The following is a 25,564-nucleotide window of genomic DNA, read 5'->3' on the forward strand; positions in this document are numbered from 1 at the left end:
AAAGCATCAATTCTTTAGCTATTTTAATGATATTTTGTAAAAGTCGAATATCGATTAATTTCCCATCCTCATTTTTTCCTCTCTCTGTTTTTACCCCTGCTTTCCTGGTACCCCCAAACACATGGCTTATTCTGCCTAGTTGGCAGAAGTAGGTGTTCTACATCAGTGCCTATGAAGTTTCAGGTGCCAAACTGGGCATCCAAAACACAGAAGTGGAGAGAACTGCTGTCTTGGCTAGGATGGGCCAGGCTCTTGACTCTGCACTTCAGAACCAGCTAGGACCCAGGCTTTGGGTTAGAATGGAGTTCCAGTTGGGCCTGCAATTAACCAGACAATTAAAGACCACAAAAAATTTTTACCCCAAACCCAGCAAAGGGGCTAATCAAGCAAAATGCCCAATGTCAGGCTCTGCAGAAATAAATCAGACCTAGAACTGGTGCAGAGAAGGACAGACAGCACCACAGGCCCCTGCTCTGAGCTCAACTTTCTGTACTTGCTTCTAAGGCAGGACACTCACTTGATAAGGCATCTCTGTCCGGGTGGATGTGGCTGGACTCTGGCTGGATCATTGTTCCTCCCCCATCATCAGTTACTTCTTCAGAAGGTTCATGATAGCTTTCAATGACTCCTCTGATGATGCTCTTCCCTTCCTGCGCCTATGCAAGCCCCTGCCACCGTCTAAGAGATCTTCTAAAACTGTAAATCAGATTGTGTTTCTCACCTATATAAAGCCCTCCAGAAGCAGGGACCACACACCTCTCCAGCTCCCAGCCCTGACCTCAAAGGGACTCCATCCTCTGGCTCCTTTGTGGACCTGTTTTGTTTTTGTTTTTTTTTTCATTCATATGTTCATAACAGCTTTATCTATAATATAATATTTCTACTTATGAATAATTCATATACAATGAAATGCACCAATCTTAAAATTTTGTAATTCATTAGGTTTGGGTTAATGCATGCACTCTTGTGACCCACTCTTTATAAGATTTAAAACGTTTCTAACGTCTCAGAAAGTTCCTTTGTTCTTCTGGTTAATCTCTGCTACATCACTCCATCCCCAACTCCCAGGGTATTTAGTAGTCTGATTTCTTTCACCGTAGATTAGTTGTTTTTTTTTTTTATTTTATTTTTAAACTTTACAATATTGTATTTGTTTTGCCAAATATCGAAATGAATCTGCCACAGGTATACCTGTGTTCCCCATCCTGAACCCTCCTCCCTCCTCCCTCCCCATACCCTCCCTCTGGGTCGTCCCAGTGCACCAGCCCCAAGCATCCAGTATCGTGCATCGAACCTGGTTTTATCCTGTCTCCCCCTTACTCTGCTCCCTGCACTTCCCTCGATTCCAGAAACACGCTCCATATTACCCTGCCTTGGGGCCTTTGCACTTGGGGTGCCCTCTTCCTAGAAAGTTCTTCCCTCACATCTTCAAATCTTGTCACTCAGGTAATCTTCGCAGAGAAGACTTCCCTATCCACCCAATCTTACAGTTCTCTCCCTCCCCTCCCAAGACACTCTCTCTCTCTGGAAATTATTATTTTCATGGCATTTATCACTATTTGAAATCGCCTTTTCCATTTTTACAGAAACCTTTGTTTCATTTATTTATTCATTCACTGTTGGTCCCTCTGCACTAGGCTATAACAGCCTTGAGCTCCAGAACCTAGTCTGTTCATTCACTGATGAATCCCGTGTGCCCAGGACACAGCTTAATGCAAACCAGGCACCTTGGCAGACATCTGTTGAACAAAAGACTGAATTTGGATGTGCACTGACAGCAGTTCGGGAGCCTCAGAAGAGCCTGTTTATTTCTCCTTAATTCACTCATTCCTATTAGGAGCCATGAGCCATAATTGCTGTACCCCCAAGTGCTGCGTCTTGCTCAAAGACACCTAGTTCAGGGTCCTCATTATTGGTGAATTCATTATCCAAATTCTGCACATGCGAGGCTGCACGGATGAGCCAGCAAACTCCGTCTTACTGTGAATGTGTCACCTGACCTTTCATAAAATCAATCTCTGCTCAAACACACCCCCAGCCCCATCCCACCGCACCCCCGTTGAATACCCTGTGGTTCATGGTCGTGGCCAGGCAGCCTCTCTCTGATTGCCAGCTCATGTCGACTGTGACCAAACCACGCAAATAGGAGGCAAAAATGACTGCAAAGTGAGAATGGGTGTCTTGCAGCATAGTCAGGACTTCACGAGATGGATGTGAGGGTTGTTGGGGATTTGGTGGCGTGGGGTGACATGCCAGCCAAGGGCGACCAAGAGCCCGCACAGAAGGGCGCCAGTTAACAATGGGAGAAGAGAAACCCAACAAGAGTGATGATGTGATAGGCGCATCCCAGCCATTTGAATATCAAAGGATCAAGAGGAGCCCTTGAGAAAATGATGACATGCTCAAACATTTTTCGCAAAAGTGACCCACTTTATGATCCGGCTCCGAAAGTCAGACTTTATAATCCAGCTGGGAAAGCGAAGGATTTCATATTGCACCATCATGCGATTGTATCAGACAAAGGTTGCCCCCTCCCACCAAAAAATCCACATAACTGACTTTTGGGTTCATTGTAGTGTATAGTTAGAAAAGATAAGACAAAATAAACATAGTCTCACTAGTGATGATTCTATTTTCAAGATAAGGCTGGAAGAACAACCTTGAATTTTATTATTTGCTATGAAATGATGGTCCCTATTTTTATTTATTTATTTTTGGCAGCTCTGGGTCTTCACTGCTTCTTGCGGGCTTTCTCTAGTTGCGGCGATTGTCACGGCGCGCGGGCTTCTCACTGTGGTGACTTCTCTTGTTACAGAGCACGGGCTCTCTGGTCCACGGGCTTCAGTACTTGTGGCCAACAGGCTTGGTTGCCCCAAGGCACGTGGGATGTTCCCGGACCAGGGAGTGAACTTGCATCTCTTGCACTGCAAGTCAGGTTCTTAACCACTGGACCATCAGGAAAGTCCCGGTCCCTATTCTTAAGTGAGCTCTCCTGAAGGCTATGAGTCTCAACCTTAGTTGATCAGTTATACTTATCTGGGCAGCTTTACAAACTCCAGATGTCCAGGCTAATTAAGTAAGAATCTTCAGAAAGATTCAGAATCTTCAGAAACTAAGATCAGCATTTTCCAGCTGTGCCCTCAACCCCTGAAATCCCCATGTGCATCCCATGTTGGGAAGCACCGTTTCAAGGTATCCAGCATATTCAAAAGCAGAGACATTACTTTGCCAACAAAGGTTCGTCTAGTCAAGGCTATGGTTTTTCCTGTGGTCATGTATGGATGTGAGAGTTGGACTGTGAAGAAGGCTGAGTGCCGAAGAATTGATGCTTTTGAACTGTGGTGTTGGAGAAGACTCTTGAGAGTCCCTTGGACTGCAAGGAGATCCAACCAGTCCATTCTGAAGGAGATCAGCCCTGGGATGTCTTTGGAAGGAATGATGCTAAAGCTGAAACTCCAGTACTTTGGCCACCTCATGCGAAGAGTTGACTCATTGGAAAAGACTGATGCTGGGAGGGATTGGGGGCAGGAGGAGAAGGGGACGACAGAGGATGAGATGGCTGGATGGCATCACTGACTCAATGGATGTGAGTCTCACTGAACTCCGGGAGTTGGTGATGGACAGGGAGGCCTGGCGTGCTGTGATTCATGGGGTTGCAAAGAGTCGGACATGACTGAGCTACTGATCTGATCTGATCTGATCTGATCCTCTGTAATAAAGATCTGCCTTAATACCAGGAACCCAAGCATCTTTACCATCAGGTGGTGGTTTTTGCTTTCTTAACACAAGTACTTTCGGGGCACAGATTTGATGTTTGTTCTTCTTTCCTGATTTCTCAAGGCAGATTCATCACAATGAGCATTTAACAAAAGACCTATATCACTGGACCCAGATCCCTCGTCTCAAGTGAGCCTCGGTTTTCATTCTGAGCTGGAGTTCAGGGGCCTGACGTTTGACTGCAGCAGCCAAATGGAATGGGTGCCAAGGTCCAGGCACTGGCTTGGCTGTGTTTCTGGGCTGGACCAGGTTCTGGGCACCGATGCTGGGCTGGGTGGGGCTGGCTAGGAGCATCCACCCTCAACCTGAGCACATGGTCACTGTCCAGAGACTGCTCAGAAGTAATCCTTTGTCAGGTCAGATGGTGCCACAGCCACCAAATTCTGCCCCAGGACTATCAACATGGGCTGCTCACAGTCCGCAGGAGGTGGATGGTAGGAAACCCACCTGAAGACCACTGAGGGGCTCTGCCAGACTGATCTCCTCCCTTCAGAGGATGGACATCCTGTGGACAACTGCCCTCCATTCAGGGTCTCCCTTCAGGACTGCAAACTTGAAAAAAGGATGGTTGATTTGAATGACTCTCTCACTTCCCCTGGTCTTTCTGCTCTGGGTCTGGTATTTCCCATCTTGAAGCCAAAACCACTGAAATCAGAGCTGCCTTTAGCTGACCCAGAAAAGCTCTGTCGGGCCCTTGCCCAAACGTGGTACAGCCGGCAGTCTAGACCTGTTCCTGCTGGGGTGTGGCGGCTCCTCAGGCTTCCTGCCTGGCTCATCTCTATGTGGGAATCACACGTGTGCACACGCCCACACACAGGTCTGTGCATGTATAGACACATCCATGTGAGGGTGGCAGGGAGAAGACACGATCTCCAGCTTCCCCATGGCTTCCTTTCCCCCTGTGCCCCAAATAGTAACAACATTAATAGCTGTCCCTTGGTTTGGGTTTTTTTTTTTTTTGGCGGGGGATGGGATGCAATAGGAGTCACACAATGTGGCATGCAGGATCTTAGTTCCCCAACCAGGGATTGAACCTGCGTCCCCTGCATTGCAAGCTTCGAGCCTGAACCACTGGACTGCCAAGGAAGTCCCAGAAGCTGTCGTTTGTTAACGCTGTTCTTGGGGCTCAGCACCATATTAGTACCATTTAGGGGATTTTGCTAAGACCTCAGGCTCTGAAGTTAGACAGACCTTGGTTTTAGGCCTCAGGTTTCCTGTCTATAAATGGAGTGATTGGATTAACACACACATAATAGTAACCATCAATCTAAAGCTCTAGACAAACATTAACTCTTTTAATCCTCATTTAACCCCACAAGCTATATACCACCAGTATTCTCAGATTACAGACAGGAAACTGAGATACACACAAGTTCAGTAACTCGCAACACAGCCAGCTCTCACAGTCAGGCATTTTGGCTCCTGAATCCACGCTCCTCACTCCAGTCTACAACCAGCAGGAGTACCCGCTTCATGGGGTTGCAAGCACTACACAAAGATCCCTTAACTTGACGCGTGGCACAGGGCACATCTAAACAAACAGCAGGTAACATCCTTATTTCTTTGAGAAGTTATTTGCAGATTATTGTTTTCTTACAGGAGACCGAGGCTCAGTGGAATAAATAACTCATCCAAGGTCGCTCAACCAATGAGTTAGTAAGTGGTGGAACAGAGATTTGAATTCAGGCCTGAGGGCTCCAAAGCTTTGTTCCTATGACTGTGCCACTGGACAACCTCTTTATAAGTCAAATATGTACCTGCTAAGGAGGTGTTGTTCAGTTGCTCAGTCGTGTCTGACTCTTTGTGACCCCATGGGATGCCAGGCTTTCCTGTCCTTCACTATCTCCTGGGGTTTGCTCAAACTCACGTCCATTGGTGATGCCATCCAACTATCTCATTTTCTGTCGCCCTCTTCTCCTCTTGCCCCCAATCTTTCCCAGCATCAGGGTCTTTTCCAGTGAGTTGGTTCTTCATATTAGGTGATCCAAAGTATTGGAGCTTTAACATCAGTCCTTTCAATAAATATTCAGGATTGATTTCCTTTAGGATTGACTGGTTGGATCTCCTTGCAGTCCAAGGGACCCTCCAGAGTCTTCTCCAGCACCACAATTATTTGAAAGCATCAATTCTTCGGTGCTCAGCCTTCTTTATGGTCCAACTCTCACATCATACATGACTATTGGAAAAACCATAACTTTGACTATGTGGACCTTTGTTGGCAAAGTGATGTCTCTGCTTTTTAATATGCTAAGTTCATCATAGTTTTTTTCCCTAAGGAGCAAGCATCTTTTAATTTCATGGCTGCAGTCACCATCCATAGTGATTTTAGAGTGCAAGAACATAAAGTCTGTCACTGTTTTCATTGTTTCCCCATCTATTTGCCATGAAGTGATGAAATTGGATGCTATGATCTTTGTTTTTTGAATGTTGAGTTTTAAGCCAACTTTTTCACTCTTTTCTTTCACTTTCATCAAGAGGTTCTTTTGTTTCTCTTCACTTTGTGCCAATCTCACCTGCATAGCTGAGATTATTGATATTTCTCCCAGCAATCTTGATTCCAGCTTGTGTTTCATCCAACCTGGCATTTCACATGATGTACACTGCATATGTTAAATAAGCAGAGTGACAATATACAGCCTTGATGTACTGACATCAAGGGAGTAATTTTGAACTAGTCCATTTTCCATGTCCGGTTCTAACTGTTGCTTCTTGACCTGCATACAGGTTTCTCAGGGGGAAGGTAAGGTGGTCTGGAATTCCCGTCTCTTAGAGGGTACAGCCTTTATTTCTCCAAATTACAAGAATCTGACCTGTTTGCAAAAATTCCAGAAAAGTATACTCAATATTTTGTAATAACCTATAAGGGAAAAGAAGCTGAGAAAAATGGATATATATGTATGTGTGTATGTGTGTGTGTGTGTGTGTGTGTGTGTGTAAATTAATACAGCATTGTAAATCAACTATGCTTCAGTTTAAAAAAACTTGAAGGAAAAAAAAAGAAATTCCAAGCAAAACAGCCTAATCCCCACTTCATGATTGTTGATGGCCATTTCCCAAGATCAGGCTGGGTGCCCATGGTACTCATATCTGAAAGGAAATACTCAGGATGGAAACTGAGCCAGGGAACATGGAAACACCACTTTCCCTGGAGATATGTGACAAGGGCTTTATGAGTTAAAAACACAAACATCCCATTTTCTGGGCTCCCTCCCCAGCCGGGCTGCCTCCCTGGCATGTCTGGAAGCCCCTCAAGGCCATGTAGGTCCTTTAGGCTACCCCAACCCTCAAGGCCATGTAGGTCCTTTAGGCTACCCCGACCCTCAAGGCCATGTAGGTCCTTTAGGCTACCCCGACCCTCAAGGCCATGTAGGTCCTTTAGGCTACCCCGACCCTCAAGGCCATGTAGGTCCTTTAGGCTACCCCGACCCTCAAGGCCATGTAGGTCCTTTAGGCTACCCCGACCCTCAAGGCCATGTAGGTCCTTTAGGCTACCCCGACCCTCAAGGCCATGTAGGTCCTTTAGGCTACCCCGACCCTAAGGAAGAGATGGAGGTGACCTTGGTCCTTGTGCAACCCAACCTCCGAGATATTCCATAGACCTCAGTGCTGAAGGCACAGCTTGAAGGGCAGCTGATGGACCCAGTAACACCCCCACAAGAAGCCCTCTTCCACCCACTGGCCTCCTTTCTGTTCCCCAAGCTCATTCCCAACCCCAGAGCCTTGGCACTTGCACTGCCCTTGGCCTGGAAAACCCTTTCTCCCGCTCTTCACACCACTGACTCCTTCTCTGTATTCAGGTCTGAGGTCATATGTTTCCCTGGACCACCCTGCCCCAAGTTGCCAACCATCTCCCCCACCATCACATCATCCTGTAGGGTTTCTTTACAGCAAAGTTATCTTATTCTTTTATTGAATAGTCTATAGACTCTCTTTTCCAGCGAGGATATAAATTCTGAGGACCAGAATCTTCTTTGTCTTGGCCACTAGTCAATTCCTAGGACTTAAAACAGCTCTGGTACACTGTGGGTGTTTGATAAATTTGGGGGAAGGATGGAAAGAAGGAAAGGAAGGAGGGAGGGAGGGAGGGAGCGGGAGGTTGAAGCAATCAATCTTCACAGCCCAGTTCTCATGCCTGCCCTACCCCAGGTATCCATCACCTTATCACCTGTCACCAGTGGCTACTGGATCTGTCTCCCAGACCAGCCACCATCGATCCTCTTAACACCCTGAATCACTCAGAGGACCCAAAGGAGTTTTTCTTTCACTCACTCCCTCTCATCATCTCACAAGTTATTCCACTCTGCCTGGAGCCACACACCTCCCTTACTCTGATTAACTTTTAATTAACCTTCAGATCTCAGTTTAGACATGATTTCATTCAACATTCAGTTAACAGAAATCACTCTACGAAGTTATCAAGTGAGAGAATTTTGGGTGATGAAGGAAGCGCTTTTACTTTAATCTTATGCCTTTTCTATATATACTGTTTGAATTTTCTAACTACATACATATATTCTTTTAGTTTAACAGGGGTTATCTGAATACAGAATAATGTATTGCTCCTTATTTTCTTTCTAACATTTCTCTGCTTTGAAAAAATATCCTAATAAATGTACTTTGTCAATGTCAGTACCACAATGACTTAATTATTACAGCTTTGTTTTATGGTTTAATATCTTACCAGAAGCCACCTTCCTGACTTCTTTCATTCATTCTACTATTTTTTTCATAGTGAATTGCCTCCAGCTTCCATTACCAAATAGACAATTCGATCACCTGGAAAGAAATGATAATTTTACCCTATTTTTTATCGTGTATAACTCTTAATTCTGTTTTATTTCTTCTTGTATTGGAGCTTGTAGAACCATGGTACATAATAGAGGCAATTGTGGGCATTCATATCTCATTCTTGATTGTAATGGGACTATTTCTAGGGTTTGACCTTTGAAAAGGATTGTTCGTTTAAAGGAGGTGCCTTCCTCATAGGAAAGAAGTATTCTTCTATTGTCAGAGCCAGGGATGAGCCGTTAGTGTAAACTTCTCTGCAGGATGAGTCTTGTTGTCACCCCAAATCCAGTCCCTGTAATTACACTTCAACACTTCAGGAAATCTGTCTTGGGTCTCCCTGTCATTCCAAAGCTCTTTTTGGGGTCCTGAGGTCTGTGAGTGCTCACAGCCTAGCTCCCTATGTGCTCTACTTGGGGTTCCCATCCCCTCTCACCTGTAACCGCTGGTCTGCCTCCTAGACCAAGCACCACCGAGCCCTCTCCTGGTGTACCACATTCCTGGTTTCTGCTTCTCTCAGCCCCAGTGTCTTAGCCTCAGCTGTACTAGGACAGTGCTTATCTCTGTATCCTGACTTCATCCTCGCAGGGTACCTGTTTTCAGCATCTCTCTTGGTTCCATCCTCTGCAATTCATGGGCAAGTCCAATCCCATCCTGTGTTTTCCTTAGATTTTACTGATGTGGGGAAATACTGATGAGAAAATATAAGTGAGAATAAGAACAGCAAAATCTTTATTTAAAAAAAAAAACTATTTGTGTGTTACAGCCTGGGGGGTGTGGGGAGAAGGCTGGAAGGAAACATACAGAAATGCTAAACAGTGGTTATTTCTGGGAGCTGGCAATATGCTACATGTACGAATGGCCAAGTTCACTTTTTGATGAGTGTATGACTTATGGTGCCAGCAGCTTCATTTTCAGTGTGGAGTCTTCCTCAGGGAAATTCTTGATTCCCTTTCCTTTTGTATTGCTTTTTAAAATCTCATCATGGCACCAATGTGTCTCTTCTGGTCCTAAAATACCTCCCCAAGCCAATGGTAGGAATAGTTATAATTTATTGAGTTCTTACTATGTGCCAGGAACTATACTAAGTGCCTTTCGTCATTGCCTGATTAAAAGAGTTCTGTAGAAACTGCTGAGTACAGCACTACTATTACAGCCTCGATTAATTCTCATGACAACCTCATGAAGTTATTATTGTTATTATCTTCATCCTGTAGAAGAAGAAATTGAGATTTGGAGCGGTAATTCGCCACAGGTAGCTCAAGTGATGTAGAGCCGGGTGGGGACTTTGGCCGACTAGAGAAACTCACATCCAGTCCAAAGCAGGGGAGGGGTTACTGATGCCCAGCTGCTGGGGATTGTTTCCACATGGACACGTGGGACAGAGCGCCCCATTGTTCAAGAGAAGCTGCAAATCAGATTTTCCTGGGACATATCCTGAATTTTAAATTGCAGCGATATACTTAACTTATAAAAATATACAGGACTTCGCTGGTGGTCCAATGATAAAGAATCCACCTGCCAGTGCAGGGGACATGGGTTCGATCCCTGGTCTGGGAAGATTCAACATGTTCAGGAGCAACTAAGCCCATGAGTCACAACTGTTGAACCTGAACTCTAGAGCCCGGGAGCCACGACTACTGAAGCCCGCGTGCCCTACAGCCCATGCTCTGCAACAAGAGAAGCTACTGCAAAGAGTGGCCACCTACCCCCAAGTCTCCCCAACTAGAGAAAGCCCTTGAGCAAGCCCACATGCAGCAAATATGACCCAACACAGCCAAAAATAATTAATTTAAAAATATTAATAAAATTTAAAATCAAAATACAATAAAATACAAGTGAAAAACAGAACATAAACAAACAAACACACCAAACAGAACATTCTTCAGTCCAAATTTGCCCTAGATGAACATTATCTGCTTCAGAAGCTCCAGCTTGGATTAAGTTCTCCAGCCCCAAGAAGGCCCATTTGTTTCCCACTTTGCCCCCACCACAGTTTGTACACAGTCTGTGTCTGACTCTTTGCAACCTCATGGACTATAACATACCAGGCTCCTCTGTCCTTGGGATTCTTCAGGCGAGAATACTAGAGTGGGTCGCCATGCCCTCCTCTCGGGGATCTTCCCAACTCAGGGATCAAACGCACATCTCTTATGTCCCTCGCATCGGCAGGTGGCTTCTTTACCACTAGAGCCACCTGGGAAGCCTCCTTAGGCAAACAGTCAATAATTTTGGCTTTGCTGTCTCTACCACAACTACTCAGCTCTGCCATTTTGGCACAAAAATCGTAAACAAACGGGCATGGCTGGATTTCAATACGATTTTATTTGCAGACTCTGAAAGTTGAATTTCGTCTAGTTTTTTTTTTTTTTTAATGTGTCATGAAACAACATTCTTCTTTTGATTTTTCCAACCATCTACATATGCAAAAACCAGCCTCAGCTCGTAGGCTGTACGAAACAGGTGGTGCAACGCTTTAGACCACTTAAAATTCTTGACCGTTTCTCCAGGAGCCACTGGTGTTCGCTGGCTCTGCATCCTAGCTTCAAGCTGCCTTAAGCCCCCTTAGGTAAGGCGCATTTCACAAGCAGATGCGGGCGTGTGTGTAGCCCTCCAGTCCCGTGTGGTTCTGACTGGTCTGTTTCAGTAGTTCTCACATTTAGTCTTCCGCTGAACTTTTCCTTCCTGTGAAATCTCTTGTTGGGAATGTGAAATAGCTATTAATAGGTGGTCCTACAACCACTCTTCTTGCCCTGCCCAGTGGCCCCTGATGTAAACCCTGGAAAAAGCATAGTGGATGGAAAAACCACCATCCTATGGTCTGGTTTATAACAGTGGATGGACCATGAAATGGTCATAGAGCCATCTGGCAAAGGACTTTGCTTACAACCCTAAAATGTGCTGAAGAGAGTGCAGTTCTGAGTAGTGATTATGAACTTGGCTTTGGAGTCTGAAAGACTTACATTTGAGTGTGCCGCTTGTAGCTGTATCCTTGGGAAAATCACCTGCTTTATAGATTTCCTCATCTGTGAAATAGGGCTCATAAAACCAGGTACCTCAACAGGCTGTCTTGAGTGCTAGAGAGGATTTAGAATGGCATGTGGTATACGGTAAGTGCTTCACATGTGTGACTTATTCTGATTTGTTATCCAGCCAGGTGGAAGGGGATGGGGCTTAAAAACAAACAGGAATCTGGCTGAAACTCTCAAATCCAAACAAGAAAAAGGAAGGCCTTTTCTCAATATCAGGGAAGGAGTTCTGAGTTTGTCCTTCTTCCAAGAATTTCTTTGAGTCTTCAAGCCTTCTCTCCAAGACTCCCCTTCTTGGTTCTGAGTCCCTTCTCTGCCTGGTAAGTGGAGAATCAAAACCGAGAGAATGGGCTCATATCACATGCCATTTTCTGTGAAATGCCTCTGGTTTGGAGCATACTTGTAGTGCGGGTTAAATACATGGCTCTCCTCGAGACAAGGAAGCAACCTAAATGTCCATCAACAGAGGAATGGATAAAGAGAGTGTAGTACGTATACACAGTGGGATGTTGCTGCTGCTGCTGCTGAATCACTTCAGTCGTGTCCGACTCTGTGTGACCCCATAGACGGAAGCCCACCAGGCTCCCCCGTCCCTGGGATTCTCCAGGCAAGAACACTGGAGTGGATTGCCATTTCCTTCTCCAATGCATGAAAGTGAAAAGTGAAAGTGAAGTCGCTCAGTTGTGTCCAACCCTCAGCGACCCCATGGACTGCAGCCTTCCAGGCTCCTCCGTCCATGGGATTTTCCAGGCAAGAGTACTGGAGTGGGGTGACAATGGGATGTTACTTAGCCATTAAAAAGGATGAAATAATGCTGTTTGCAGCAACACGGGTGAACCTAGAGATTATCATACTAAGTGAAGTAAGTCAGAAAGAGAAAGGCAAATACCATATGATGTTACTTATATGTGGAATCTAAAATATGACGTAAATGAATTTCCACAAAGCAGAAATAGATGCACAGACATACAGAATAGACTTGTGGTTGCCAAGGGTCGGGGTCGGGGGATGGTAGGGAGAGGGATGGATTGGGAGCTTGGGATTAGCAGACGCAAACTGAGACATATAGAATGGATAAACAACAAGGTCCTACTGTATAGCAAAGGGAACTATATTTAATATTCTGTAATAAGACATCATGGAAAGAATATGAAAATTATATATATACACATATAACTGAATCATTTTGATGAACAGCAGAAACTAACAGAACATTGTAAATCAACTACACTTCATTAAAATTTTAAGAATATACATGGCACGGGACTTCCCTGGTGGTCCAGTGGCTAAGACTTTGTGCTCCCAATGCAGGGGGCCCAGGTTCGATCCCTGGTTGGGGAACTAGATCCTGCATGCCACAACTAAGATCCTGTGGGGCCAAATAAATAAATAAAATGTTTTTAAAAATGCATAGCGCTCCTATTATTATCAGATAATAATAGACATAGTGTAATGGTAAAGCCAGATGCAAATATTGACTCTTCCTTCACCAGCTATGACAACTCTCTCTCCTTTGCGATCCTGCATTGGCTCATCATTGAATGTCAGTGTGAACAGTCCCTACCTCCTAGGGTGGTGGATGAGAGTAAATGAGAAGAATGTAGGTTTTAGCTCTGTGCCTTGCCCACTGGAAGCACTTCAAAGGTGCTAGCCATTATAATGATGCGCCTAGAGCTTTGCAAAAATTATCTTACTTCATATATGATCTTATTTCTTACAGTAACTACTCTGAAAATATAAGCCCAGCTGTGTGTGAATATAAGCCTTGTCTGCGGTCCTCGACACCACCTGGCCCCTCACCTCCACGCCATCTCTACGGGCAGAGACAAGAACAATAAGGCATAATTTCACACTGTGTTGTGGTGAGAGGTTCTGAAATTGTTTGTCATTTATGAGAACTGGCAGAGCCATTAACTGCCCTGGAGACTGGCTAATTGGCTAGTTAAGAAACACCCACAACGATTATCAAACACCCGCAATGAGTTAACTCAGGCTGATGGCGAAGGAAGAAAAGGAAAGAGAATGCTGACTGTCGTTTCCCCAGGATATACCCGTGCAATTCTGTCCTCCTGAAGGAGTGAGCTGCACAGCAGAGCCCAGCAAGCTGTGGCTCCAGGCAAGGAGATCGTTAAAGGGGACTATCCTGTGTTATCTATCAGAGAGATAGATATCCGAATCCGTGCCTGGAATCCACACCGAGGAGCCAGCAGACCTTGACTGTGTTCTGGCTCACCTCTTACGCATTTGAGCGCAAGCACAGTTTTGTTTTGTGTTTTAATTGGAAGATTATTGCTTTACAATGTTGTGTTGGTTTCTGCCATACAACAACTCGGATCAGTCATAACTATATATTAATATATATCCCTTCCCTCACGAGTCTCTCTCCCATTCCCCCCAAAATTATTTATTTGGCTCCTTGGGGCTTTGTTGAAGCATGAGGGGGTCTTAGTTCCCCTGACCAGGGATTGAACCCAAGTCTTCTGCATTGCAAGGTGGATCCTTAACCAGTGGACCAATGCTATTGGCCAGTTGCTTCATCTGTAAAATGGGACGATAAGATTTTATATATAAATATATATACACACACATATATGTCTACCCACTGGGTTTCCCCGGTGGCTCAGCAGGAGCCACAGGAGACACATGTTCGATCCCTGGGTCGGGAAGATCCCCTGGAGGAGGAAATGGCAACCAACTCCAGTATTCTTGCCTGGAGAATCCCATGGGCAGAGGAGCTTGGCAGGCTACAGTCCATGGGGTCGCAAAGAGTCAGACACGATGAAGCAACTTAGCACGCACATGCACACACACACGTGTATATTCCACTTTCTTTTCCCCTTTCCCCTCATTGACTGGGGAAAAAATAACAGCTCTCATGATGAATGCTTATGCTTCCTAGCTCTTTGCCCTTCTAAATAGATCCCAGGATCATGCAAAATCTAAGCAGAAAGTTTCTGTCTCCAGCTTTATTTATTTTTTTCCTCTGCTAATCTCCTTTTTGTGCCCCAAGAAAGATGCTGATTGACCCACCAAGGCAGAACCACCAAGTCTGAAGGATCTTCACTGTGGGAGAGGAGAAGCCCCAGGCTGGGCCCAGGTGTTCTTTCTGCCCCCCTCCCCCGACTCAGGGCCACACTTGTTTCCACAGGGGCTTTCCGAGGCGTGTGCAAGAAAATTGATCACTTCCCCGAAGATGCTGACTACGAACAGGATACAGCTGAGTATCTCCTGCGTAAGTTTCCCTGACTTCCAGGGTCCCCCTGGCGGGAGGGTGATGAGGAGGGGTGCCCTGCGGTCGCCCAGCTGCCTCTGAGTTTGAGGCTCCCCAATACCTAGCCTCATAAATGGATATGTGCAATGAAGCTTCAGGAAAATCTTTGCTACTAGACAGAGACATTCAGGCAGTTCTGATATCTGAGTCTCTTTCATTTCAGTGAACTAGAAACAGGAAAAGAAAAAAAAAAGGTGAATCAAACCTCAAAAGTTCTTTTTAGTCCACTTACAAGAAAATCTAAGGGTTTTCTGCAACTTGAATACAAGTTTTCACCTGCCCCAGAGGGTGGATTTGAGGTGCTAATGGGTGAGGTGCTAATGGATGAAGTGCTAATGGGTGAGGTCCTAAGGGGCAAGGCCTGGGAGGATAAATGTAAACCAAGGTTCACCCTTCTTCAGTTTCAACAGCAGGGCTAGTGTCTCCCCGTAGATTGTCCCAAGGTCAGTGACCCTGATATGATGGGGAACTGTCATGAACACAGAATGTAGGAGGCAGTAGGGTATGCTGAGCAAGGGCTCTGGATTCTGGTCGACCAGGGCTTTTACTCCACTGACGCCCAACTAGCTGGGTTAGATGTGGGCCAAGGTGCTTTACCTCTCATTGTAAAACCAAACACTATAAAACTCTTAGAGGAAAACAGAGGCAGAACACTCTTTGCCATAAATCGCAGCAAGATCTTTTTTGACCACCTCCTAGAATAATGAAAATAAGAATAAACAAATGGGACATACTTAAAAGCTTTTGCGCAATGAAGGAAACCATAAACAAAACAAAAAGACCATCCCCAGAGTGTGAGAAAATATTTGCAAACAGAGCAATTGACAAGGAATTAATCTCCAAAACATACAAAGAGCTCATGTAGCTCAACATCAAAAAACAAAAACAAATGACACAATAAAAAAATGGGTGGAAGACCTAAAATAAACCCCTCTCTAAAGAAGACACACAGATAGCCAACCAACACATGAAAAGATGCTCAACATCTCTAATAATTAGAGAAATGCAAATCAAAACTGCATCATCAAAAAGTCTCTCACCTTTCTTTATAGTCAGGAATGAAGACTATAACGTCATCCATTTAACAGGGTCACGAAAATTACATAAGCTGATGCACATTACACACCGCCTGAAACCATACGTGTTGGCTCTTTTTTGTGGCATGGGATGAACAACAGCCAAGGCCAACAGCAGCCAAGGGCCTGACATTGATCCTGGCACAGAGAGAATTGGAAACAATGTAATTTAAATAGAATTTCTTCAACAGGGAGCCTGAGTTTCCTCAGAAGGGAAATTTTAAGGCACTGACTAATCTACTATTAGAGAGTGTTAAATGTAACATTAAAAAAAAAAAAAACTACTACAGTAATATCAATAAAACTTCAAGAAATTGTGGTATTCTGATTATGCCTGTAACTCATAACTCAAGCAGAGTGTTTTACAATTAAAATCAGTTTTCACTCTACTCATGCTTGCCAGTCTGCAGAGGGACTGTGGGTATTCATATGAGCCTTTAATCACATAACAATATAAGTGGTGCTGGGGGATCAGTTTGAAAGAAACAGACACTTCTAAGCTAAATTTTAAAATGTAAACATATTATTTCCCTTTTTTCAGCTACTTGGATTTGCCCAATGCTGCCTAGGGTTTATATGAGCAGCTCAAAAAGATCTGATGTGGGAATAGAAGCCACATTTAGAGAGGGAGCTTGACCAGAGTTTGGGGGATGACATAGATTATTATTACTTGGACTTCCTCAAAAAAAGGATTATTCTAAAGCCATCACAAGTGGGCTTTTATCAGAGTGCCTAAGTTTTTACTTTTCTTCCCTATTTTGATGTTTGCCCTGCTGGGGATGAAACAGAACTGTGAGTTCTATTTCACAACTTGCAAAACTGATTTTAAATTCTTCCAAGAGATGCACCTCTTTTCCAACAAAGTATATCTCTCCCCTCTTGGAAGGTGAAGGTCCTCACCATCAGCCACCAAACCAGGTTAAGGAGGGACTGTCCCAAGCACACGAATTTCCTGCTGGGAATGTTGGAATCCCTGACCCAGTCACGTGGGGCCAGGGTCCCATTCCTGCAGGGGTCTCCAGCCCGTCCAGTCCCATGCTGTTAGTTCCTGCTGTGACCACACCCCAGGACAATGGGATTCTCCACACTAATTTGTTTGCTTTTTCTTCTTTCTTATATGTGGTTGGGGAGGTTACAGCTTAAATCTGTAGCAGAAGGTTTAATCGCCCACAGGTCCTGTTGACCTGAGCAGTGGTCCCCAACCTTTTTGGCACCAGGGACTGGTTCCATGGAAGACAATTTTTCCATGGACAGCAGGGGTCGGGCGGTGGAGGGGATGGTTTCAGGAGGATTCAAGCAATAGCATTCTGGCTCCTGTGAGAATCTAATGACACTGATCTGACAGGAGGCAGAGTTTAGGCAGTAACGTGAGTGATGGGGAGCAGCTGTAAATACAGATGAAGCTTCACCCGCTGGCCCGCCACTCACCTCCTGCTGTGCAGCCTGGTTCTTAACAGACCACAGATGGGAAGCTGTCCAGGGCCTGTAGGTTGGGGATCCCTAGACTAGAGAAATCCCTAACATAGCACTGGACCTGGCCAAGCCCTGCTCAGACAACGAAGGTGAAATTACCCTGGAACAAGCTTCCCTCCCCACTCCTAGGACCACAGCTTAGCCCCATATAGATTAGGGAGGAGAAACAGGGAAAGAAGACAGTAAGACCTCTTTAATTGTCCTGACGCCAGACAAAAACCTTCTTGTTCATCTAGATAAACCAAATCCAAGGTTGGGAATTCCCTGGCGGTTCATTGCTTAGGACTTGGTGCTTTCACTGTGAAGCTGGGGTTTGATCCCTGGTGAGGGAACTAAGATCCCACAAGCCATGCATCACAGCCAAAAAAAAAAAAAAAAAAACCAATGAATGAATCGAGGGTAGACTCCACCTGACTTAGGAGAAAGTGGCAGCAGAGCACATCCTGTGTGAGGCTGGCACCTGTAGCCAGAGTCTTTAGAACCTGCTCTGATCCCGCCCGTGGGGCAGAAATGGGATCTGGCCACCGCCTGGTTTCCAGATGGTTCCCACACCGCATAGGAAGCAACCACATTCCCACGTCTCACAGCCACACATCGCAAATACACACAACCAACGCAATTCAGTAGCTTCCAACGCTCAGATCATCTCCTTCGGGCTTAATCACACTGTAATCATACTTTGAAATTTTTTTTTTAATTGTTTTTAAGGTGCTCTCCTTTAATCAGTTGAACTCATCACATTGAATATTCCAGCAATTCCCGTCAAGGATACAATGCAAACGATTGCCTCAGAGATCTGCACAAGAGTTCCTAACAAGTCCTTGATATCCCTGGGGGTAGACCCACTCCTAATATTTGTGGGGCCCAGGCCCAAGGTTCATATGGAAACTCATAGGCCATATGGGTAAATATTTAGATGCTATAAATAAGCTATGCCCACCAAAGACCCCAGAGCTTACTTCCCAGGATGCCCCTTGACATGGGCACTAGAGGAACCAGGGGGCCCGCCCTGCCCCCTGCAAGCCTGCCTGGGGCCCCAGATGTGCAGGGCAAGCCAGGCCTAGGCTAGGACTCCTGGACAGTGACTGACTGGCCTGAAGCCGGGATGGGGACTGATCTAATCACCCTCCCAGGGGTCAGGACATCCAGGACCCCTCCCTTCATGTTTCAGGTCTCCTATCGAGGTTTCTAGTTAGTTTGAAGCCCCTCCCAAAACTTTCGCATCACGATGAGGACAGTTACTGGGATCCTGGTCTGCCCAGACCCCAACACTGGGTGACTTGGGGTGGTCATCCCTAAACAAAAGCTAGAATTTTTCTCATTTTCTTCTTTTCATGAAGAGAATCTCACCCCAGTTCTCCTCTATCGGCCCTCCCAGGCAGATCCCAAATCAGCTACCAAACTTGCAGAAAACTTTTTCCATGAAAAAGACAAAACAAAACACCAGCAACAACAAAAGCAGAGCCCAGCCCTGTGCCCTTGGAGCGGGAGGACCGCCACACTGTAGCAGTAGGAAGAAAGCATCCGTGAGAAAACAGACAGGGCCGTGAAGTTCCGAGCACTGAGCTTGAACTTCAACGCCAAGAATGCACTGACCGCCTTTCCCCGCCGCCCTACTGCTCCTGCACACGCGCCGTGATTTTAAAGATGCTACCGTCTGCTCAGCGGCTAAGCACCAGGCCCTCGAGTCATTGTCAACCCCTCTTTCTCTCACATCCCACTGCCAGTTCTTTAGGATTTACCTTCAAAATGCATCCTGAGTCTCTCACCACCCATCTACAACCGAGTCCATGCCACGGTCAGCTCAAGTCTGGGTTCTTACAGCCCTTTCAGCCACACCAGCCCCACCCTTAAAGGGTCCACACTTGGGTCCATGCTCTCTGCTCTCACTATCTTGGAAGTCTTCTTTTTTTATATATGCCTTTGACAGTCACCTTTATTTCATCTTTTCTTCCAGTTTTATTGATATATAACTGATATACAGTGCTGTATAGATTTAAGGTGTACTGCATCATGGTTTGACTTACATACATCATGAAATGATGACCACAGAATGTTTAGTGAACATCCACCATCTCATACAGACACAAAATTAAAGAAGCAGAAAAAATTTGTTTCCTTGTGATGGAACTCTCAGAAGTTACTCTCTCAGTTTTTATGTATAATGTCCAGCTGTGTTAATTTTATTTACCATGCTGCACAATAAATCCCTAGTACTTATTTTTCTTATAACCTGGGAGTCTGTACCTTTTGACCACCTCCATTTCATTCCCCCTCCCCCTAGTCCCCACCTCTAGTAACCGCAAATCTGGTCTCTTTTTCTATGAGTTTGTTTTTGAAGTAGATCTGACCTACAATTGGAGCTTCCCTGGTAGCTCAGCTGGTTAAGAATCTGCCTGCAATGCAGGAGACTCCAGTTAGATCCCTGCTTCAGGAAGATCTGCTGGAGAAGGGAACAGCTACCTACTCCAGTATTCTGGCCTGGAGAATTCTATGGACTGGGGTCCATGGGGTCGCAAAGAGTTGGACATGACTGAGTCACTTTCACTTTCTAACCTACAACACTATGTTGGTTCCTGTTACACAACAAAATGATTTGATATTTCTATACATTTCAAAATGATTGCCATGATAAGTCTAGTCACCATACCATCTTGAAATTCTTAATAATTTTATAACAAGAGGCCTTGCATTTTCATCCTGCATAGGGCCCTAAAAATTAGGTAGCAGCTCCTACCCGTCATCTCTGTTAGAATGCAAGTCCCGTAAGGGTGGGACCTTAGCTCTTTTGTACCTCAATGAAGGCAGAATTTATCCAACTGATATTCTGGCCCAAGTATTCCAGGAAATAGTCTAATACTGGTTGGGTAAATACTGGAATCCCCACCTGAAGGCCCCTTCCCCCAAAACCTTAGGGCCTCTCTATGATCTAGTAACAAGAGTTAACACACTTGTTTTGAAGACTTGCCCTGGGCCTCAACTAGCATCCTCTCTTTCCCCTTTGAAGGGCCACACCTGTGCCCCTGGGGGTGTTTAAACATTTCTGTCAGTATGCCAGGACCCAGCAGAGCCCCTGGCATTTTGTAGGTGCCCCAGAAGCCTTGATGAATGAATAACTAAATTCATGTGTTTATCCAGTGACTAAATAGATATTGCATGGTCATTGCCAGACTCAGTACTAAATGAATGTTCGTGTGTTTTGGGAAAGAGAGCTTGTGATCTAATGGGAATCCCAGGATGCCCCACCAGCTACCTAAATTGCAGGACCCAGGGCAAAATGAAAATCCTGGGTTTCTGGTTCAAAACGCAGGCCAAAATTGCTGTTTCCCTTCTTCTGCCTTCTCTCTCTCCACCTGTCATGGTGTCTTTTACTTGCTATGTAATGTCACACTCCCTCCAGCATAAGGACACTCAAGGGTGCCCAGGGCTTGCACCCAATCCTGATTCTCCCTGTGTCCATGCTCAGGAGCCGAGGGTAGCAGCGGTCACTGGTTGGGGTGGGGGAGGGGCAGCTAGGAACCACCCCACGGAGAACGGGAGGTAGCAATGTGGTGGGGAGTGGGATGCCACATGAGTCGAGGTTCGAAGCCCATGGCGCATGCTCCATTGGCCCATCAGACTTATTTGAAAAACACACATTCAAAATAAAGCTATTATGCATTTCAGGATGATGACTACAGACCGTTAACCCCAAGCCCAGGGTGTTAGATGTATACTCCTCCTGCTCACGTGCTGTCCTCCAACCAGGCACCCCCATGTCTGTGGATGGGGATCTCAGGGCTGGCTGGGTGCAGGCAGAACCCTCTCTCCTTCTCTCCACAGGGGCTGTGAGGGCCTCCAGCGTCTTCCCTATCCTCAGCGTCACGCTGCTCTTCTTCGGCGGGCTCTGCGTGGCAGCCAGCGAGTTCCATCGCAGCAGACACAACGTCATCCTCAGCGCGGGCATCTTTTTTGTCTCTGCAGGTGAGCATCTTGGCCTCTGCCCAGAGAGCATCACAGACACCAAACCCGAGCCAGGGCCAGAAGGACAAAGCCATGCTATTCAGGGTTCCCTCCAGGGAAGGAGCAAGAAAATGTTCGACCTGTGTGTTAAGAATGAGAACCAAAGGCTTTAATAAGAACCAAAGATGCTGACAATCTAGCTGGAGAATGGACAGAGGGAAGATGAGGAGGAGATGGGGTACTTAGGTCGGCTCAGAGATGGGAGAATGATTAATAAGAATGTGCCTGTGTATGTCTGTTCAGAGTGGGCAGGGAGCGTGTATGGTGTGTGTAAGGTGTGACTCGAGAGATGAGTCCAGTGTGTTTTAAAGGGGTCCAACTTCTGGATACGATCATACACTATTTCTGGCCCCGTGAGACCTGGGTTTACTGGTGAACTACTGGTCACAGCTCTTCAAGAACTCAAATCCTCAGGCTGTCCAGAGCATCTCTGGGAACAACAGAAAACCCAGCAGCCTCAGATGCTCTCAGGAAAGATCTTATCAATAGCAGCCCTGACCGGAAGGTGGCAGAGGGTGGTAAGGAGGATGAGACAGTCTCGAGAAGGGTTCCTGTTTCTGCCTCCTCTCTCCTCCTTTATCTCCATCCCTCCTCCACCCGCTCATCTTCCTCCCTTTTGGGTTTCCACGCCTCTTTGCTTTGCAGTCTCTTCCCACCCCACCCTTCAGTCGATGCCATCTGAATGAAATGCTTTAGAGATGAAAAGAGGGAAGAGAGCTTGACTCTTTGATGACGACCTCCAAACTTTAACCCATAATGGCAGAATATTTACTTGGGTAGAAACAGAGAAGAGGCTTCACAGGTGGTGATAGTGCTAAAGAATCCTCCCGCCAATGCAGGAGATGCGAGAGATGTGGGTTTCTATCCCTGGGTGGGGAAGATCCCCTGGAGGAGGAAATGGCAACCCACTCCAGTATTCTTGCCTGGGAAATCCCATGGACAGAGGAGACTGGCAGGCTACAGCCTATGGAGTTGCAAAAGAGACAGACGCGACTTAGCGACGAAACAACAACCACAAAAACAGAATAGCTTACCTGCCTGGATTTGAATTTTGGCTAAACTTATGGGACCCTGGAAATGTTACCAAATCCCTGTAACTTGATTTCCTCAACTATAAAATGGGGGGAAAAGTACCAGTGCTTATTTCATAGGGTTGTTGGAAGGAGGTTGAACGTAAAAAGCACAATATTATTTTCTAGCAAGTTAAAAGCAACACAATAGTTCTGAAGTTGGAAGCCCAGCTTCCCAGCCCCCTCTAAGATCTTTCTCCGTATCCTCCCTATTCTTTTCCCTTCTTGGAAAAGGGGAAGGTGGACGGAATCCAGCGCTGAGTGTCTGGGAACCAACTCGAGCCACAGACCATCTTGTCAGGAGAATAAGATCAGCTTATGATTTTATTAAAGGTGACACTCTGTGTGGACAGACGCTAACAGCTGGCAGACCCAGGGACTTGCATTGCTTTGAGGCACGTTCTAGTTGTCGGGGGCCCCTCCAGACCTCCCGGTCTCTGACTGACCCAGGGGATGCTGTGTTGTGCTGACATGAGGGTTTCCTAAACAGGAGAAGATCATTATTTTGTCCCCCAAGGGGATTGTGAAGGGAGAGTGTGTCACCAGCAAACGTCCTGTTACAAGGGGTGTTGTGAGAGACAGCAGGTAGAATAGACTCACGGGAACCGGGGAAGACAAGGGGCAGCAACAAGGGCCTGAGGGGAGCCAGAAGCTGGGGGTCTGTCTAATCCTAGCTCTCCCCCCACCACTGACCTCCCTGAGGGCCCTAAAGAGCCTCCGTTCTTCCACCTACAAAATGAAAGTAGGATTCAGCACTCCCGAAGGCTCTTTTTGCTCAGTTATTCTAAGGTCCTATGATTTCTGGCAAGCAGTCAACAATCCTTTATTGAGTACCTACTATGCGCCAGGAACTGGGCATTATGCTCAAGACCATGGGCTCTGAAGTCAGGCTGCCTGGGGCAAATCGTGGCTCTACCACTCCCCTGTGTGGTAACCTCAGGCAAGTCTCTTAACCAATCAATGCCTCCATTTCCTCATCTGAAAAATGGGGGTAATAATGGCTCTACTTCTTAAGCCTGCTCAGAGGATTAGATAGTTGGTATGTGGAAAATGCCTAGAACTGCATCTAGCTGGCAGTAACTGTGGGATGCATAGTGCTAAGTCACTTCAGTCATGTCCAACTCTGTGACTGCATGGACTGTAGCCCACCAGGCTTCTCTGTCCTTGGGATTCTCCAGGCAAGAATACTGGAGTGGGTCACCATGTCCTTCTCCAAGGGATCTTCCCAACCCAGGGATAAACCTGCATCTCTTATGTCTCCTGCATTGGCAGGCGGGTTCTTTACCACTAGGACCACCTAGGATCCATAAAAGCTGGTATTATATATGTTGTACCATTTAATTCTCATGTTGATTCAATTCAACAAATATGCACTGTGCTCTTGCTTCGGGTCAGGCTCTGGGCAAGGAGATAAGACCATAGCGGTGAACAAACCTAGCTAGATCTGAGCTCAGGGAGCAAGAGACAATCTTGGGTTCAAACCCCACCTTTGCCATTTCCCAGGGCTTCCAAGGTGGTAAAGAACGCACCTGTCCATGGAGGAGATTTAAGAGACACCAGTTCAATCCCTGGGTCAGGAAGATCTCCTGGAGGAGGGCATAGCAACCCACTCCAGTATTTCTGCCTGGAGAATCCCATGGACAGAGGAGCCCGGTGGGTTACAGTCCATGGGGTCGCAAAGAGTCGGACACGACTACAGCAGCTTAGCACAAGCACACAGGCCATTCCCCAGCTGTGTTGACTTGGGAAGTTATTTTCTCTGTGTCCCAGTTTCCTCATCTGTAAAAAAAAAAAAAAGGTTTTTTGTTTTTTTGTTTTTTTAAAGCAGGACTGTTGCAATGATTAATTGAGATCATGCACGTAAAGACTTTGCACAGTGCCTGGCATATCATCAATGCCATAGAAACAAGTGGCAACTCGCTTGGCTTGTCACCTCCTTTAACCTGCGCTGACATCCGAGTATCTCTTTGAGTTTCTTTTTTTTTTTTTTTTTCAGCAAGACTTCTTTCCAGGGCTTCTCAAACTTTGCCACCAAAATTTCCCTGCAGGCAGAGGAGAGTGAAAAATGTGACCCTGGGGAGTCAGGGGGCATCACCAGAAGCTGCCTTCCATGAGCTGAAATGTCTTTGAAGTCTGTCTCCCATTTATACTTAAAAATTCATGTGAATTCTGCTCTCTTCTCCTTATTATATCCATGTTCATTTTAATATAAAAGAATGTGTCTTCCCTACTCATCTTCAAGCCAAACTGACACTCCAGAAACAGGAGCCGTTTTTTTTCACCCTGTGGTTTTCTGCAGCTTGACACAGGGCTGGCCGTGTCAACCCCCATATGAAGAAATAGCTCCGTGATTAGAACCCACTGCCTACCTGCTGAGTGCCTGTGCTGGGTAAAGCCAAGAGGAGACAGGGAAGAAGCAGACCCTGGCCCTGCCTTCTAGGGGAGAGTCCTAGATGGAGTGTGGCCAGAGATCATATTCAAAACATGAATCCCTTTAATGCATGAGCACCAGTCAATCAGAACTGGAGTAGAATGGAGTGGCCCTTGCTATGCCAAGCTTTAACCCTTTGTACAGATGAACCTATTTGCAGGGCAGAAATAGAGATGCAGATGTAGGGAATGGACGTGTGGATCTGAGGTGGGGGGATGAATTGGGAAATTGGGACTGACATATGGGCACTGCCATGTATAAAACAGATAGCTAGCAGGAACCTACTGTAGGTTCCTACTAGCTCAGTTCAGTGCTCGGTGGTGACCTAGATGGGTGGTAGGGATAGGGGGTGGAGAGGTCCAAGAGGGAGGGGATATATGTATGCCTATTGGTGATTCATGTTGTTGTACAGCAGAAACTAATACAACATTGTAAAGCAGCTATGTTGCTCAGTCACTCAGTCATGTCCGACTCTTTGCAACCCCATAGACTGTAGTCTGCCAGGCTCCTCTGTCCATGGAATTTTCCAGGCAGGAATACTGGAGTGGGTTGCCACTTCCTACTCCAGGGGATCAAACCCACGTCTCTTGGGTCTCCTGCATTGGCAGCCAGATTCTTTACCACTAGTGGGAAGTTCCAAAGCAACTATA

General features: G+C 46.0%; 1 protein-coding gene and 1 non-coding gene across 2 annotated transcripts in view; both read left to right on the plus strand.

Annotated features, from left to right (window-relative positions):
- Positions 1-25,564, plus strand: part of CACNG3 (calcium voltage-gated channel auxiliary subunit gamma 3) — a 100,704-nt gene that overhangs the window by 72,498 nt on the left and 2,642 nt on the right. The window contains 2 exon segments of the mRNA NM_001078014.1: positions 14,740-14,823; positions 21,234-21,374. Coding sequence (NP_001071482.1) covers positions 14,740-14,823; positions 21,234-21,374 — 225 coding nt within the window.
- Positions 12,860-12,932, plus strand: TRNAG-CCC (transfer RNA glycine (anticodon CCC)). The gene has a single exon. It is a non-coding gene; the product is annotated as a tRNA-Gly (tRNA).

Source organism: Bos taurus, chromosome 25 (assembly GCF_002263795.3).
Source record: "Bos taurus isolate L1 Dominette 01449 registration number 42190680 breed Hereford chromosome 25, ARS-UCD2.0, whole genome shotgun sequence".
NCBI classification, from domain to species: Eukaryota; Metazoa; Chordata; class Mammalia; order Artiodactyla; family Bovidae; genus Bos; species Bos taurus.